This window comes from Gossypium hirsutum, chromosome A10, assembly GCF_007990345.1.
Source record: "Gossypium hirsutum isolate 1008001.06 chromosome A10, Gossypium_hirsutum_v2.1, whole genome shotgun sequence".
Lineage (NCBI taxonomy): Eukaryota > Viridiplantae > Streptophyta > Magnoliopsida > Malvales > Malvaceae > Gossypium > Gossypium hirsutum.
Genome location: NC_053433.1, coordinates 21756373 through 21771768, shown reverse-complemented (window position 1 = coordinate 21771768; position 15396 = coordinate 21756373). Strand labels below are relative to the sequence as shown.

Below are 15396 nucleotides of genomic sequence, written 5' to 3'. Positions count from 1 at the left end.
GTTGAGAGTCCGCCGGCGCTGTCCCTTGTGCGGGAGCAGGCGCTACACTCTCAAGATCATCAGCTACCGCTTGGTCGGGATCGGGATCCATTACTATAAATAAACACATTTACAATTGTCAGAAATCACCACACTATCAAATAATCACATAAAATGACATGTATAGCTAGACCCAATGCATTACGGTAGTCCTAGAATCGACTAAACCGTAGCTCTGATACCAATCAAATGCAACACCCCGAACCCGAGACCGTCACCGGAGTCGAACACGAGGTGTTAACAGACTTTAAACCACTTATAAAAAAATTTCCCAAACACTACCAATCTGCATACTAGTCACTTAAAAAATCATATCTTGAGTTCAGAAACTCGGAATCCAGTTTTGTAAATTTTCCCTGAAACTAAACTCATATGCCCATCTACATATTTTTTCTAGAATTTTTGGTTGGGCCAATTAGTACATTTTATTAGTCAAAGTCTCCCATGTTACAGGGATCGACTACACTGACCTTTGCGCATTACGACTTGGATATCTCCCTGCACAGAGCTTCAATACTGATGCCGTTTGTTTCTATAGAAACTAGACTCAGAGAGGAATTTATAAATATATGGAATGACTCCTAATTGTCTCTGGTTAATTTATAATGAATTTCCAAAGTCGAAACAGGGAATCCAGAAACCGTTCTGGCCCTATCTTACGAGAACCTGAATATATCTTAACATACTATTCATATGACCGTTTCGTTACTTTCCTATGAAAATAGATTCATCAAGGTTCGTTTACATAATTTATTCACTATTTAATTCCCTTCCTACTATTTTTAGTGATTTTCCAAATCTACATCACTACTGCTGTCAGCATCTGCCTTTAAGGTAGACTTTACCTATTTCATAGTTTCCATGATTCAACTAGCCCTTTTAGCATAAATAGCACAAATTATGATAGTGATTAACCATTCCCATGGCCAATCCTTGTTAAGCATATCCACACCTCTCAATAACCATGTCCATACCAAATGATTATAACATTATACTCAAACATATATAAGCCATTTTCGCATGGCTATCCAAAATTATACAAGTCCAAAGGGTCCAAAACCCCCAACAAAAAGGGTAGTCCTATACATGCCATTTCGAAGTTCAACCAAAATTGTACCAAAAGGGGGGGCTTTGATAGTGTGGGCGACTTCGACTTCAAAATCTCGAGTCCGATAGCTGGAGAACCAAAATCTATAAAACAGAGAATCAAGGAGACGGAGTAAGCAATTTATGCTTAGTAAGTTTTGAGCAAGGGATTCCAGCACAACAAAAGTATAGCATTCATGTAGCTAAACGGATAATTTCATATGCACAATTTTTCAATATCATACTTACTTCACATTACCAACCCTTTTATTCATACACAAAGATCAACTTAGCCAAAGGCCGGTAGCTCATTTATCAACTGAGCGAATATTTATTTGTAAGGGCTCAACTAATTCAAAGCACATACGAAACATACCTCAATGTTGGGATGTTTCAAGCGTATTAACTGAAATTTTTACAGCAAGATCATTCATTCCCAAATCACGTACCTTCGGAATTTAACCGGATATAGCTACTCGTTCAAATGCCTTCGGGACATAGCCCGGTTATAGTAACTCGCACAAATGCCTTCAGGACTTAACCCGGATTTAGTAACTCGCACAAATGCCTTCGGGCTTAGCCCGAAATTAGTATCTCGTACAAATGCCTTCAGGCTTAGCCCGGAATTAGTATCTCGCACAAATGCCTTCGGATCTTAGTCCGGATATGGTCACTTAGCACAAAGCCTTCGGGACTTAGCCCGGACATCATTCAAATAACCATGCACATTTAACAATAAATCATGGCACATTCGTATTTCATTTTCGTTAGCAAAACTCGAACACAAGACACTTATCATTCTTGCAATTTCGGCTCAATAGCCACACACAGAGCATGATTTTGATTTGCTTAAAACATGATCTAATCAAATCATAATTTAAGCTCTTTTACTCAAGAACTTACCTCGGATGTTGTCGAACGATTCCGATAGCTATTCGACCACTTTTTCCTTCCCTTTATCGGATTTAGTTCTCCTTTGCTCTTGAGCTTAATTAAACAAATAAATTGATTTAATCATTTGAGCATCGAAAAGAGGAACACAAGGCACTTAGCCCATATTTATACATTAGACATTAAAGTTACATATGTACGGAATCATGAATCAAACTCAACATTTTAGCTAATTTTCCCCCTTGGCCGAATTTTCTAAGCCAAGACAAAAGCATCAATATGCTTTCCTCTAACCGAATACATGCAACACCAATCTCCTTCCTATGGCCGAATATGCATGTCTATGTTGGGGCCGATTGCAACACTTAATACATTCTACAAGTATGGTCACTTGTATTGACTAAACACCATTTTGTTTCAAGTTCAAAACTTGGCTAATACACACATATATACACTAGTAAAGCATCCTCTCCCTTTCCATCAATTTAACACATGCATTACTCATTAATATACAAAAATTATATTCGGCCTTAGCACACAACTTGCTAGCCGATTCTTCTCCATCTAGCAACCAATGCACATATGTGCTCACTCAAAAATGCTAAAAAGAAGATTCAAGAATCATCAATCCACCATCACATGCATCATTAACAAGCTTCATATTTAGCATGCAATGGCATTAACACAAAATCCACCTAGGCAGAATATCATCCCCATGACATAGCAAAGATTTAAACCTTGGGCTAATTAGAACTCAAGCTAGCAACTAAAAACATGCATGAATCTCATGGCACAACCTCAAACATACCTTGATCTAGATACATGTATGGCCAAACCTCCTCCTAATCCTCTTCCAAACCAAGCATGAAGCAAGAACTCCTTCCTCCTTCCTTAGAATTTTCGGCCAAAAGAAGATGAAAAAGGATGAACAAAATTTTTTTCTTTTCTTTTCTTTAACTCACGGCAAAAGGGGGGCATGGATGAGACCATTCTTTTTTTTTCATCACTCCTCCCTTTCATTATTTAATGCCCATGCTCCTTATTTTATCATACTTCCCATGAAACACTAACTCAACATGTTTATGACATGTTCTTGCCCATCACACTTGGTCTACCATGCTTGTCATGGCCGGCCACTACTAATAGAGGGGGGAAATTGACATGCAAGTCCCCCCTTTTTCAACATGCACTAATAGGTCCTTATGCTTTGACCTATCACATTTCAAAATTTTCTCACATAAGTCCTATTTACTAAAACTCACATGCAATCGACTAAATCGAAGCTTGAAATTTTCACACATTCATAATTACATATTCTAGACAATAAATATCACATTCGAACATTTCGGTGACTCAGTTTAGCGGTCCCGAAACCACTTCCCGACTAGGGTCAATTTTGGGCTGTCACATTAATACTCCATGGATGGAGTGAAAAGGCCTCTGATGAGCTTCCCTTAGCAGTTCTTTTCTTAAGGCATTCTTAACTAGTACATACATTCTTCCCATGAATTGCAGTTCACCATTTTTACCCAGATTGAAATTTACTGCATTACTAGACATCATACATTGCCTATACTTATCACACTATGCATATTTCATTTTCTCTTTTAGAATTTGAGTGAGAAAAGTCGGCTTAACAGTTAACTTTGCCAATAATGATTTGTCATCAACTATACTTACTTTTGCTCTCAGTGATGTTAATACTGCCACTGTTTTTCTACTCAATGAATTAGCCACAACATTTGCTTTTCTAGGGTGATGTTCTATAGCCAAAATTCAATCTTTCAATAGTTCCATCCAACTTCTTTGGTGTAGTTTCGAATGTTTTTGTGTCAACAAATACTTCAAACTCTTGTGATCAAAGAATAACATCACTTTTGATGTGTATCCATATCTTCAATGCTAGTGCTATTGATTTGAGTTCCAAATCGTGGGTTGGATAGTTCTTCTTATGAGGTTTGAGTTGGCGTGATGCATAGCTATAACCTTACCCTTATGCATAAGCATATATCGAAGCCCATTCAGAGACGCATCAGTAAAAACAACATACTCTATACCAAGCTCTAGCTATGCTAAAACTGGAGCTTCAGTCAATACTACTTTCAACTTCTAAAAACTTTGCTGACACTCATCAATCCATTCAAACCTTTCTTTCTTTTTCAACAATCTACTGAGAAGAATTTCCAACATTGAAAAACCTTTCACAAACCGTCTATAATAGCCTGCTAGCCCTCAAAAGGTGCGAACTTCAGTGACATTTTTAGGTGGATTCTATTGAAGTACTGCTTTCACCTTATCAGGGTCTATTTTAATACCTTCAGTAGAGATTATATGGCCTAGAAAATGTACTTCTTTCAGCCAGAATTTACACTAACTAAACTTGGCATATAACTGATTTTCATGTAATGTTCTTAGTACAATTCTCAAATGTTCCTCATGATCAGCTTCGTTCTTAGAGTAGACCAAAATATCATTAATAAAAACTACCATAAACTAATCTAAATATGGATGAAACACTCTATTCATCAAGTCCATGAATACTAAAGGCGTATTAATTAAACCAATAAGAATTACTAAAAATTCATAATGGCCATACCTTGATCGAAAGGCAATCTGAGGCACATCATCACCTCTGATCTTCATTTGATAATACCCGAATCTCATATCAACATTAGAGAAAATTGTAGCCCCACACAACTTATCAAACAAATCTTCAATTTTTGGTAGAGGATATTTATTCTTTATAGTTACCTTATTCAACTAGCGATAATCTATACATAGGTGCAGTGTTCTATCTGTCTTCTTCACAAACAGAATTGGTGTACCCCATGGTGACACACTCGGTCTTATAAATCCCCTATCCAACAGATCTTGCAACTGTGCTTTCAACTCTTTCAGTTTTAATAGTGTCATTCTATAAAGAGTATAGGAGATAGGTGTTGTACCAGGTTCCAATTCAATTGAAAACTCTACTACTCTCTCAGGTGGTATCCTTAGAAGCTCTCTTGGCAACACATCTAAAAATTCCCTTACCACTGAAACTTGAGGGATGTCCTTTATTGACTTAGATGAATCTATAATGTACACCAAATAAGCATTTGCGGCATTAACTATCAACTTTCTAGTGGATACAACATAAATAATTCTAGTCAGTATGTACGCTAAGCATTGAAACTTCCTTACCCTTAGAAGTCAATTGATGTACACCTCTAGCACAACAGTCTACCATAGCATTATTTCTAGTCAGCCAATTGAATCCAAAGATAACATCAAACTCATGGAAACTCAGTAATAAGTCTGCCAAAAATATGTATTCACCAAACACCAACTGGAATTTTTTTTATCATTTTATTAACCACAGTGCTCTGACCTAGTAAATTAGTTACTAACACATTTGTTTTAGAATATACAACTTCAAGACCTAGACCCACTACAACCTTAGTACAAATATAAGAATTAGTGGATCCTAGATCTATCAATGCATAAATATTATTTTTGAGTAAAGGAAATTTATTGTTATAACTTCTATTAGACCAACATCTTCCTTTGCTTTCATTACATACGCTTGAGTGAACACTCTAGAATTTGGCTGACTAAAATTTTTCCTTAGTGCTCATTGCACTAAGCCAGAATTTGTTGCCATTCCAGATCTAGTCTCTTGCTCAAACTTTTGATGCCCACAAACAAACTGCTCTGTGCTTGTTTCTATCTTGGAGGGACAATCCTTAACCAAATGTCCTTGGATCCACATCTAAAACATGCCCCAGAACGTCTCCAGCATTCTCCTCCATGACTTTTTCCACGGTGTTCATAGTTAACATTTCTCATTGCTTTAGACCTCCAGAGCTTACCATAGAAATAGCTGGTCTACTAAATCCTTTACGCTTGAAACTCGTAGGTTGTGAATATCTTCTTAAAGTTGAAAAAGTTTGATCTCCGGGCTTCTTAAAACTTGTTGAAGGTGGAGGGCTAGACATTATTCTTTTTATCCTTTCTCTTTCAAAGTTTCTACTTCTGTCTCTAATAATTGTTTCCTTTTTATGAGCTTTTTTTGTCATAGTTGCTAAACTTTTACATTTAGAAGTTGTTACCAAAGCACAAATTTCATTTCTTAATCCCCACTCAAACTTATCACACATTTCCTTCTCTGAATGGAACATGTTGTTTTGTATATCTATTGAGTCTAACAAATTCTCGTTCATATTCCTTTACAAACATCCTTCCTTGTCTAAGATGCAATAATTATTTCTTCATCTGTTTTATATGCATCTAGTTCACACACCTTTCTCTGAACTTTTCTAGAAAGAACTCTCAATCAATAATCTCTTTAGGAGTCATATTAATCAATGTTTCCAACCACTGATAGACTTCTCTTTCCAGCAATGATTTAACATATAAGAAAATGTCTTCTCGTGTACATTTCAATTCCTTTATCACCCTATAAACTGAAGACAACCACTGCTCAGCCACAGTGGGATCATCACCTTTATCACCCTTTTTATGAATTTCTTTCACAGGGTCTCCTTTTGTTGGAGTCACAATAGGTACTAGTGGTGCAAGTTATGCTAGGCGAACCACTTTTGGTTGTGGTTGTTGAGGCTGTTAAAGCTGGGGCGCTTTAATATTGCGCATAAAATAGTCAAACATATGTGTTATCATCGTAAAGAAAACATTCTTGGAAGCATTTCCAACTACTCCCAAGCCAACTGTAGGTGTTTGTTCTGGAACAAGAGGCACATGACTTGTAATTTCTTCTCTAGTTACTTCTCTAGATCCTTTAAACATCTTTTTCAATATTACAAGAAAATTCAAATCAATTTAACACACTCAAGGACTAAGCCAAAGGCAAATCATGTATGATGGGGCGTGACTCAGCCTTCGATTTTATAAAAATCGGCTCAACCTTAGCTCTAATACCAAACTTGTAACATGTCAAACCCGACCCTATAAAAGGATCCGAGTATGATTCTTACAAAGTTATAAATGTTCATAGGCTTTATTTATAATGTATCAATGCTCAAGTAATAACACTTACTATTGGGACCTATATTAGGTGTTTAGAACACCTAATCCCCCCTTTTGCTCATTGATTATGCATTAATCATAGCACACTAAACCACTCACCTTGATCAACCTTGTTTCAAGCCAAAGCTCAAGCTTTTGTTTGCCTTTATTCTTACTTGTAGAGGCTTCCAAATGAGTCGTAACTTTACAGACACATCAAAAACAATACAAAGGCATTACAAGGAACACCAAACACCACTAAATCATTCCAAAATCACATATCAAAGCCTCTTATACTCAACACTGAAAAGTTAGCTAGTTTTGCCTAAATAGGTGTTTAACGATTCAAATCTCATTTCTAAGCTTAGATTTCAACTTCATACATCCTAAATATCATATAATTATAGATCTAAACCATCAATTTTATCTAATTTCACGGATTTAAGTTTTTCAGAGTGATCATTTGAAAGGGGAAAATGTTTGATTTGTTTAAATTACTTAAGGATTTGTTAAATCAAGATCAAATACCTCTTAATTATATCAAAATGGGTTAGAAATCACTTTAAAACAAAACCTTGGCTTAGTAATACAAGATCCACCATTTTCAAGCTAAAAATCAGTTTAAAATCAATGGGTCTATTGAAATCTTGATTAAATCAATTAAAAATTGAATTAAAATAACAAATTACTTAATTTAATCATGAAAATTCAAAATCTCACCTCAATTTGACGAAAACGACGAGTTATGAGTCAAATTCAAGCTAACCATGAAAAGTCAAAATCTCACCTCAATCATATAAACTTGATTATTCTTTGAAATTAGTAAAGGAATTCGTGTTTGGAAAGCTTAAGAATCAAAAAGGATAAATCAATTTCGGAAGAAAAGTTCTAGTTTGGTGTTTGGGAAAATTTTGAATAAATGGAGAAATGAGAGGGAAATGGATGGTAAGGGTTGTTAAATAGGAAACCAATTTTTAAAAATTGGGTCATTGCCCATTTAACCACCTCCAATTTTTTTCCCTTTTTGAAATAGGTCATTATTTTCCAATTAAAGCTTATTTTCCAAATTAGTTTCGAATTGACCTCATTTTAAAAATTTGTTTCAAACAAATTAATTCTTGGACACTTAACTTTAGTTTCTAAAATTAATTTTTTAATTATATTTTTTAATATTTTATTTTATTATTCCTATTTATTTTAATTATTTAATCTAACTACAATTTTTTACTCACTAACTTTCAGTTTCCTAACATGATTCTACTAACCCAATTTTTGGGATGTGACAGCTTGTGTGACATTATAAGGGACCCTTTCAAGTTTTGAAGAGAGTAGGCAAGGTGGCCTACAAGCTTGAGCTTCCTGCAAAGCTCAAGGTCCACCGAGTATTTCATGTCAACATGCTTAAGCCATTTCATTAGGGTTGGGAGAATCCAAATTGAGGGAAGTCTGAACGAGCACCAATGGGGGTAAAGGTCGCCTATGATCGAGAAGTTGATTGCATCATGGCAGATCGAGTGATATGACGAAACTACTATAGGTGTGGCATGAATACTTAGTTCGATGGAAAGGGCTTCCTAATAGTGAAGCTAGTTGAGAACTTGTCAAGGCTTTATGGCAGTTCCAAGACAAGATAAATCGGTTTAATTCAGAGGACACGGCGAGGGCGTCACAAGGGCAAGTGGGGTAGAATGTCACGGGTTGCGCATGGGAGCCCGTAACCATGGAATTTGAAAGATCCATCATGTTCATAAGGGGTTACGTGGTCCAACAAGGCTGGTCTATTGCTTGGAGAGATTGAAGGCCCATCTACAAATCATGAAAAATATGGAATGTAATCTTCGAATATATGCAATCTTAGAGGATTTGTAATCTTAGAATATTTGATTCTATAAATCCTAGAGAATTGATTTTGTAGATAGCTTTTACTCTTAGCTATTGATGTACTTTAATCTGTACTATTAAATTTGGGGAAGCTCAATTATAAATAGAGTCCTCTCCCCCTTATTGTAAACCTCTTCATTCTTGAGTAATGGAATTCTTTAGATCATTTACTCAAACTTTTGTGTTTTCTCTTTTCTGTGGCTTTTCTTTTCTTTCAAGTTCTTTTGAGTTGCTTCCGTTTTCCTTGGTGCCCTGGAGATTTCTATAGAGGTCTCAATTTCGAGAGTAGGTTGACTTAGGCGCATTTGAAGTGAAGGAATCGTCTAAGGCCGCATAGATTATAAGGTAAAAAATCTAAGTCTATGACACATTATAAGCACCAAATACATAAATGGTTATTGACATGAAATAGCTACCAAATGGGAAAATTTTTGAAATCGATGCTTGAGGTATTGATACATTAGAAGAGGGTATTGGTACTTAAAAATTTATTTTTAATTTTTCAAACATCGAACCTAAAAATGATATCCATACAGAGGTAATGTATTGATACCTTAAAGGAAGTATCTGTACTTTGAGTTTAGTATCGATACCTTTGGTTTAAAATTATTTTTTTTTTGAAACATCGAAGCTCAAAATAGTATCAGTACCTAGCAGGGGTATAGATATATGTTCTGAAACTTTGAAAGTTTTGCAATTTGGTTCTATTTCATGTTCAGAATAGTAATTGAGCTTTTGTAAGCTCGATTAAGGCTAGGATTTAATTAAATTTTATAAAGTAAATGTGATTATGATATGATGAAATGTTTGAATGATTTATTTATGGTATACCCTATCAGAAATTTTTAAAATGTTGCAAAAAAGGTCCTTATTTAATCTCTAGTTAATCATAAAGCATTCGTATGCTCGTATAAGACCCAAAAAAGAATGTTCATGATATTCAATATTATTTTGTTGTTGATTGCATAAATTAATGATTTACTGTAAATTTATCAGTAGTTGCTTCGACAACTACTGTAGCATCCTGTAGCTCGAATTTGGCGATTGGGCAGAGCGAGGGGTGTTACAATCACCATTCAAAACAAAAATATTGTTTCGATCCATTAATTTATCATTTCCCAACCGTACATTTTCATTTCATCCAATTTTTCCAAGTAATTGATACATGAGAAACTCATATCTTTTGCATAATACAATTCAATAAACACATAACAGTTGAAACAATAAGTTTGACATAGCTTTTCTTGTGATGAAGAGTTCTTCTGAATCAAAATTTGAAAATATCACTGACCTTGATGCAACCACATTTGCCAATATCCATCATCATAATACCATGCTTGTAGTGGCATCTAAATGTGCTTGAATAGACAAGTCTTCTTTAATTTATCATAAATTGAAAAATAGAACCTTAAAATTGTTGGTTTGTGGGGATAATAATAAACTTATGAGAAATTAACAAAGGCTTCAAGGCGTGTATTAATGCCACTTTTTTTTAAAGTTCTATCCACCCCCACCTATATTATAGTGTGCAAAAGAGTTTCTAGCAAATGAACCTTGAGGATACAATGAAGCCCAATGACTGTATACATTTTGCACTCATAGGAATAGTATACTAAGCAGTGAGCGAAGCATAGCACGTAGACCTGATCATGAGCCCAGCCAACCACCCAGGCCCAACCGCCCAGGCCTGAAAGCCCACCTGAAAAATGGGAGGGTTTGAGAAAAATATAGGCTCAAAAATTAGGCTTGGAAAATAAATATGGTCCATTTTCTAAACGGGTCGGTCCTCGAATAATATGTTTTTGGCATGGGCCCGACCCAACCCGAATTTGCCTAATTTTTTTTTCTTAGTGTTTTTTCGCTATTGTTTTTCTTCCATTTAGCTATTATATTGCTACTATTATGTTGTTATGTTTGGATATTGTATAGCTATTGTTTTATTGTTAATCCTGCTATTATTTTATAGGCATTTGCTTACTAAGTTGCAACTATCTTAGTGTTATTTAAGTATAAAGACTTTTTTTAATGTATTATCATTTTGTTGGGAAACATTTATTTTAATGTTTAGTGTATTTGATGTATTATATTTTTAAATTTTAATATAGGTAGGTTGGGTTTAGAGTTTTTTATTTGGGTTGGGCTTGGGCAAAATTTTAGGCCCATTTTTCAGGCCAAGTTGAGCCCAAGCCTAACAAGTAGGCCTAAAATTTTGCATCAGCCTGACCCATTATCAGGTCTAATAACAAAGATAAAAGTTTCTATAAAAAATTTATGCAATAGAACAATCTAGAATATAAAATATGGTGGGAGAATAGAAAGACACTTTTGATATGTCTTTTTTTTTTGTGTCAAACAAATGATATTTGACTCCTATTTATAAGAGTTTTTATGTCTCTCCGTAGGAACACTACTGTCTAAATAGATAGTCACATCTTTTAACAATAAACATAGTTATTCAATAGATGTTTCCTTGAATAATCACGATTCATTGTTAATAATAAAGTGATATGATTTTTGAATTTAAGAGACATAACTCATTACCATGAAATGTGATAACTCTTGGTTAATAACCAAGTGGTATAACTTTTGGTTACTTGTAACTTTTCATTTGCAACTATTAAAACACTATATCTATATATTGAAAATGTTCCAACATATAATGCTTTCATGTATCAAAACATGACCTAGTGGAATTGATACATGCCTATAGGTATCGATACATGAGTGTTAGAATGGTCACTAGTAGCTACTTTTATGAGAAGTATTGATACATCTTTTATATGTATCGATGCATGAGCTATAATGTCAGTTTTTCAGGAAAAAAAATACTTTCAACGTCTCTAAATCATTCCCAATGACCATAAACTTCTAGGACCTTATTCTTTGCTATAAATACAAGCCAAAGACAAATCAGGACTCAAGAGAGACATATCTAAGCATCAAAGCCAAGAAAAAAGCTCCAAACCTTCATTCTTTCATTTCTCTTGTAAAATATTCTCTAGGAGTTTAATGTCTTAATCTTTCATCATTTACATATCTTTGTATTTATAGTCAAAGCTTGTAAACATCCAACTTCCTAAAGGTTTTTATTGTTTATTCTCCATTTCACTAGTTGTAACTTTTAGAGGGTTTTAGTTGAGCCATACAAATCTAAGAAAGGCTCTAGTTAGACGTAAAAGCTATGGGGAAATGTTTTATCAAAGCCTTGTGAAAAAAAAATAGAGTTGTAAAGGTTATACCTTCCCCTCGAAAGGTATCAATCCCAATAATGAATTGGCAAAATCATTAGTGGTGAAAAGCTAAGATAATGGAGGAAGACAATTGAAGTCAGACCACTATAAATCTTTTGAGTAAATTTTTCTTCCCTTTCCCTATTATTTAGAAAAGGCTTTCAATTTTTTTAAAATATCAATTTACTTCCTCTTGGTATTTTCAAGCATAACATATTTGGACAAAAATATTTTATATATTATTATAAAATCTTATATTTATAAAATTGAAGTGAAATAATATATTTTCTAAAATATAATATTTTATATTTTTTAAAATTTAAAATAATAATGAAAAATGTAATATTTTATGAAAAATGAAAATATATAAAATTACAAAAAAAAACATTCCTAGATGAATATAGACAAACCATTGTCTCAATTAAATTGTAACTGGAAACCATATGTCTTAGTACATTTTCACATGAATTAATTTATAGAATTAGTTTATATATTTTTTAAAATTAATAAAGTAATAAAATAATATAAAAAATTGATGTGTTATAAAAATTAAAAATAAATAAAATTACTAAAAAACATAATTAGAAAGAATCAAGACAATATTCAAATGAATCAAGATAACCATCTCCCTGAGTTCATTTCAACATGGAATTATATTTATAATTTCTCTTATAAATTTATATATTTTTAAATAATTTTTAAAATTTTATATATTTTTAATTTTAAAATAATAATATTAAAAAATTTATATGTTATAAAATTATATATAAATGCTAAAAACACAAAGTCTATAATGAACCTAGAGTTGACCAGAAATTCATTGTCTATGTGGAAAAATTATTTTTTATATTCTTTTATAAATTTTATATATTTTAGATTTTTATTTTATCACCTGTAAAAATATAAAAAATATTAAATATTACTATATTATTGGTCAATCGTGCCACGTCAATGCATTTTAACTTTATTAGTTAAGTATTAAAATTTTTGTAAGAATTAAAATTGAAATACCAATTAGGCCTAAAAAATAAATATCAATTAAATACAAGTGAAAAATAATAATAAATCTATAAATAACTTTTAACATTGTTAATTATTTGTGTAATATACATTTTAATATATTCATGATATAATCTAATTATTACTATTAATTGCCAAGAATTTGTGGGAGGTTTCTTAACCTTAAACAATTTCCTATATTTAGCCAAAGAAAAATCAGTGGATGAGAAACAGATTATAGAATCCAACCAGTGTTTATGAAACATTGTTTCAATATAATCCAAACTTGTTGGATTTAACTGTAACCATCTTCTTTATGAACTTGTTTGAATCTGGTTTAATATGTTAAAAGTTGCCTGATGTTCTTACAAGTTCCAATAAATCCAGCTAATATCCTCTATTACAATCCAGCATAAAAATAAAAATAAAAAAAAAAAAAGACATTGATGGCCTACAAATTTTACAGTTTATAAAAATAGACCTTTCTTCCCATTGATGATTTGTTAAATATGGTTAAGTTCCAATAACCCCAAAACATCAACAGAAAAAACGGTTTAGTTATTACAAAAACAAACTGTAGGAACCAAATTGCAAGCAATGTCAATTTTTTCGTCTCTAGATTAAAAAGAGGTGCAAATCAATCTTCATTGTCGTAGTTTACAATTTGCAGAAAATGGGGTGTGGTGAATCAAAACACGCTGTCATCGAAAACACCATTAGCCGAAAAAACTCAAAGGCGGGATCCGAGCGAGGGAAAAGCTCCCAAGGCATTGAAGAAACAAGGAAAGTTGATAGCGAAGTGAGCTCATCGGTGCAACAGGAAGGCAAAAACGACGGTTTGGACATCGTTGGAGTCGCTTCTGGAACCACCTCTATCAGTCGGAGGAATTCGAGAGCAAGGTCCAAGAAGGGGAAAAGCTCGGAAACCATTGAAGAATCGAAGAAAGTTGATGGCGAAACAAGCTCAATGGTGCAACAGAAGGAAGTCAAAAATGACAATCGGGACACCGACGGGAATAATTCCGGCACTGTGGTTGATGGGAAGAAGGTAGCTGAAAGCATCGAATTGAAGAAAGGAGATAAAACGATGGCCGAAGAGACAAAGGAAAAAATTATGGAGGAAATTAAGCTTGTTGAAGAAACAAAAGATGGTGAGAAACTAGGTGAAGATTTAAAGAAATAAATTGTAAAGGATCAAAAAGTTGTTGAAGAAATTGCAAATGGATTTTGAACTTAAACTAATGCTGCATGTATGCTTCAATGGCGGTAATTCTTTCTACATTCATAAACTAATTTGGTTCCTTCATGTTTGATTTTTCAGGAGAAGCTAAAACTATGAAGAAAGAGAACTTGGTACAAAGGTCAAAAACAATAACTTCTACAACTACAACTGAAGCTAAAGTTTCAACCCTAGTTGAAAAACAGGTATTAATCTATATTACTTAGTGAATGTTGTTTGGCATGATCAAACATTTTTTCCATGGATGCTGCAGAAAAAATAGAGTTGGAGCTTATTTAAACCTAGTTTTTGTTCATAATATTAAACCATTAGAAGTTTAAGTTTAATGAAAATGGAAATTATCTATAACTTTTTTTGTGTGTTTCAGGAAGAAAAACCTGCAGGAGTGGAGGATTTGAAGAAAAAGTGACACCATTTAAAGAGTTTTATCTGCATTTATTAGACTGCTTTTTCTCCTCAGTTTTATGTATTATAATATATGGTATTATTTCTCAAAAATCTATTTCAGAGAAAAATGTATCATTCTTTAAGCTATGAAAATTATAATGATCATTGACCTTTCGTGTATGTTAATCTAACTTCCTTTTTGTTTTCTAAATGTCTGCATCTAATATATATTAATACAAGGATATAATGCTTCAAAATATATGAGAAAACATAGAAAGAAATGAACATATCGATCTCACATATTTTTCTTAAAATGGTCATGTGCTGTACATATATATATATATATAAGAAATAAATCACTATAATAGATGAAGAATTACAAAAAAAAAAAAATTGAAAATCACAATGGTGTATCGGACGCCTTTATAGGCCACACATATAACGGGAAAAAAAGCATTAGTTTAAATTTTTAAAATGAAATTATTTACTTTTTGTCTTATGTTATTTTTATTTTAGGTTTAGTTAATTTTTAATTAGAGTTTTTTTATTCTAGAAACATGTTTTTATTTAGATGTAACTAGTACATTTAAGGATTTATTGGGGAATAAAAACATAAGTTGGAATTTTTATCTATTTTTC

The 15396-nt window shown here is 33.0% G+C and overlaps 1 protein-coding gene across 1 annotated transcript; it reads left to right on the top strand.

The window, feature by feature from the left end:
* Positions 1-13431: 13431 nt before the first annotated feature.
* Positions 13432-14931, top strand: LOC107896133 (uncharacterized). The gene is made up of 3 exons (XM_016821261.2): positions 13432-14281; positions 14452-14555; positions 14738-14931. The coding sequence occupies exons 1-3, from the start codon at positions 13804-13806 to the stop codon at positions 14777-14779; spliced, it is 624 nt and encodes a 207-aa protein (XP_016676750.1). The 5' UTR covers positions 13432-13803; the 3' UTR covers positions 14780-14931.
* The last annotated feature ends 465 nt before the right edge of the window (positions 14932-15396 follow it).

Bases quoted from the DNA above. Each gene is read 5' to 3' on its own strand.
- LOC107896133 (XM_016821261.2), top strand. From the start codon at position 13,804: ATGGGGTGTGGTGAATCAAAACACGCTGTCATCGAAAACACCATTAGC. The intron at 14,282-14,451 runs GTGAGAAACTAG...TTGATTTTTCAG, and splicing joins TGTTGAAGAAACAAAAGATG to GAGAAGCTAAAACTATGAAG. The intron at 14,556-14,737 runs GTATTAATCTAT...TGTGTGTTTCAG, and splicing joins CAACCCTAGTTGAAAAACAG to GAAGAAAAACCTGCAGGAGT.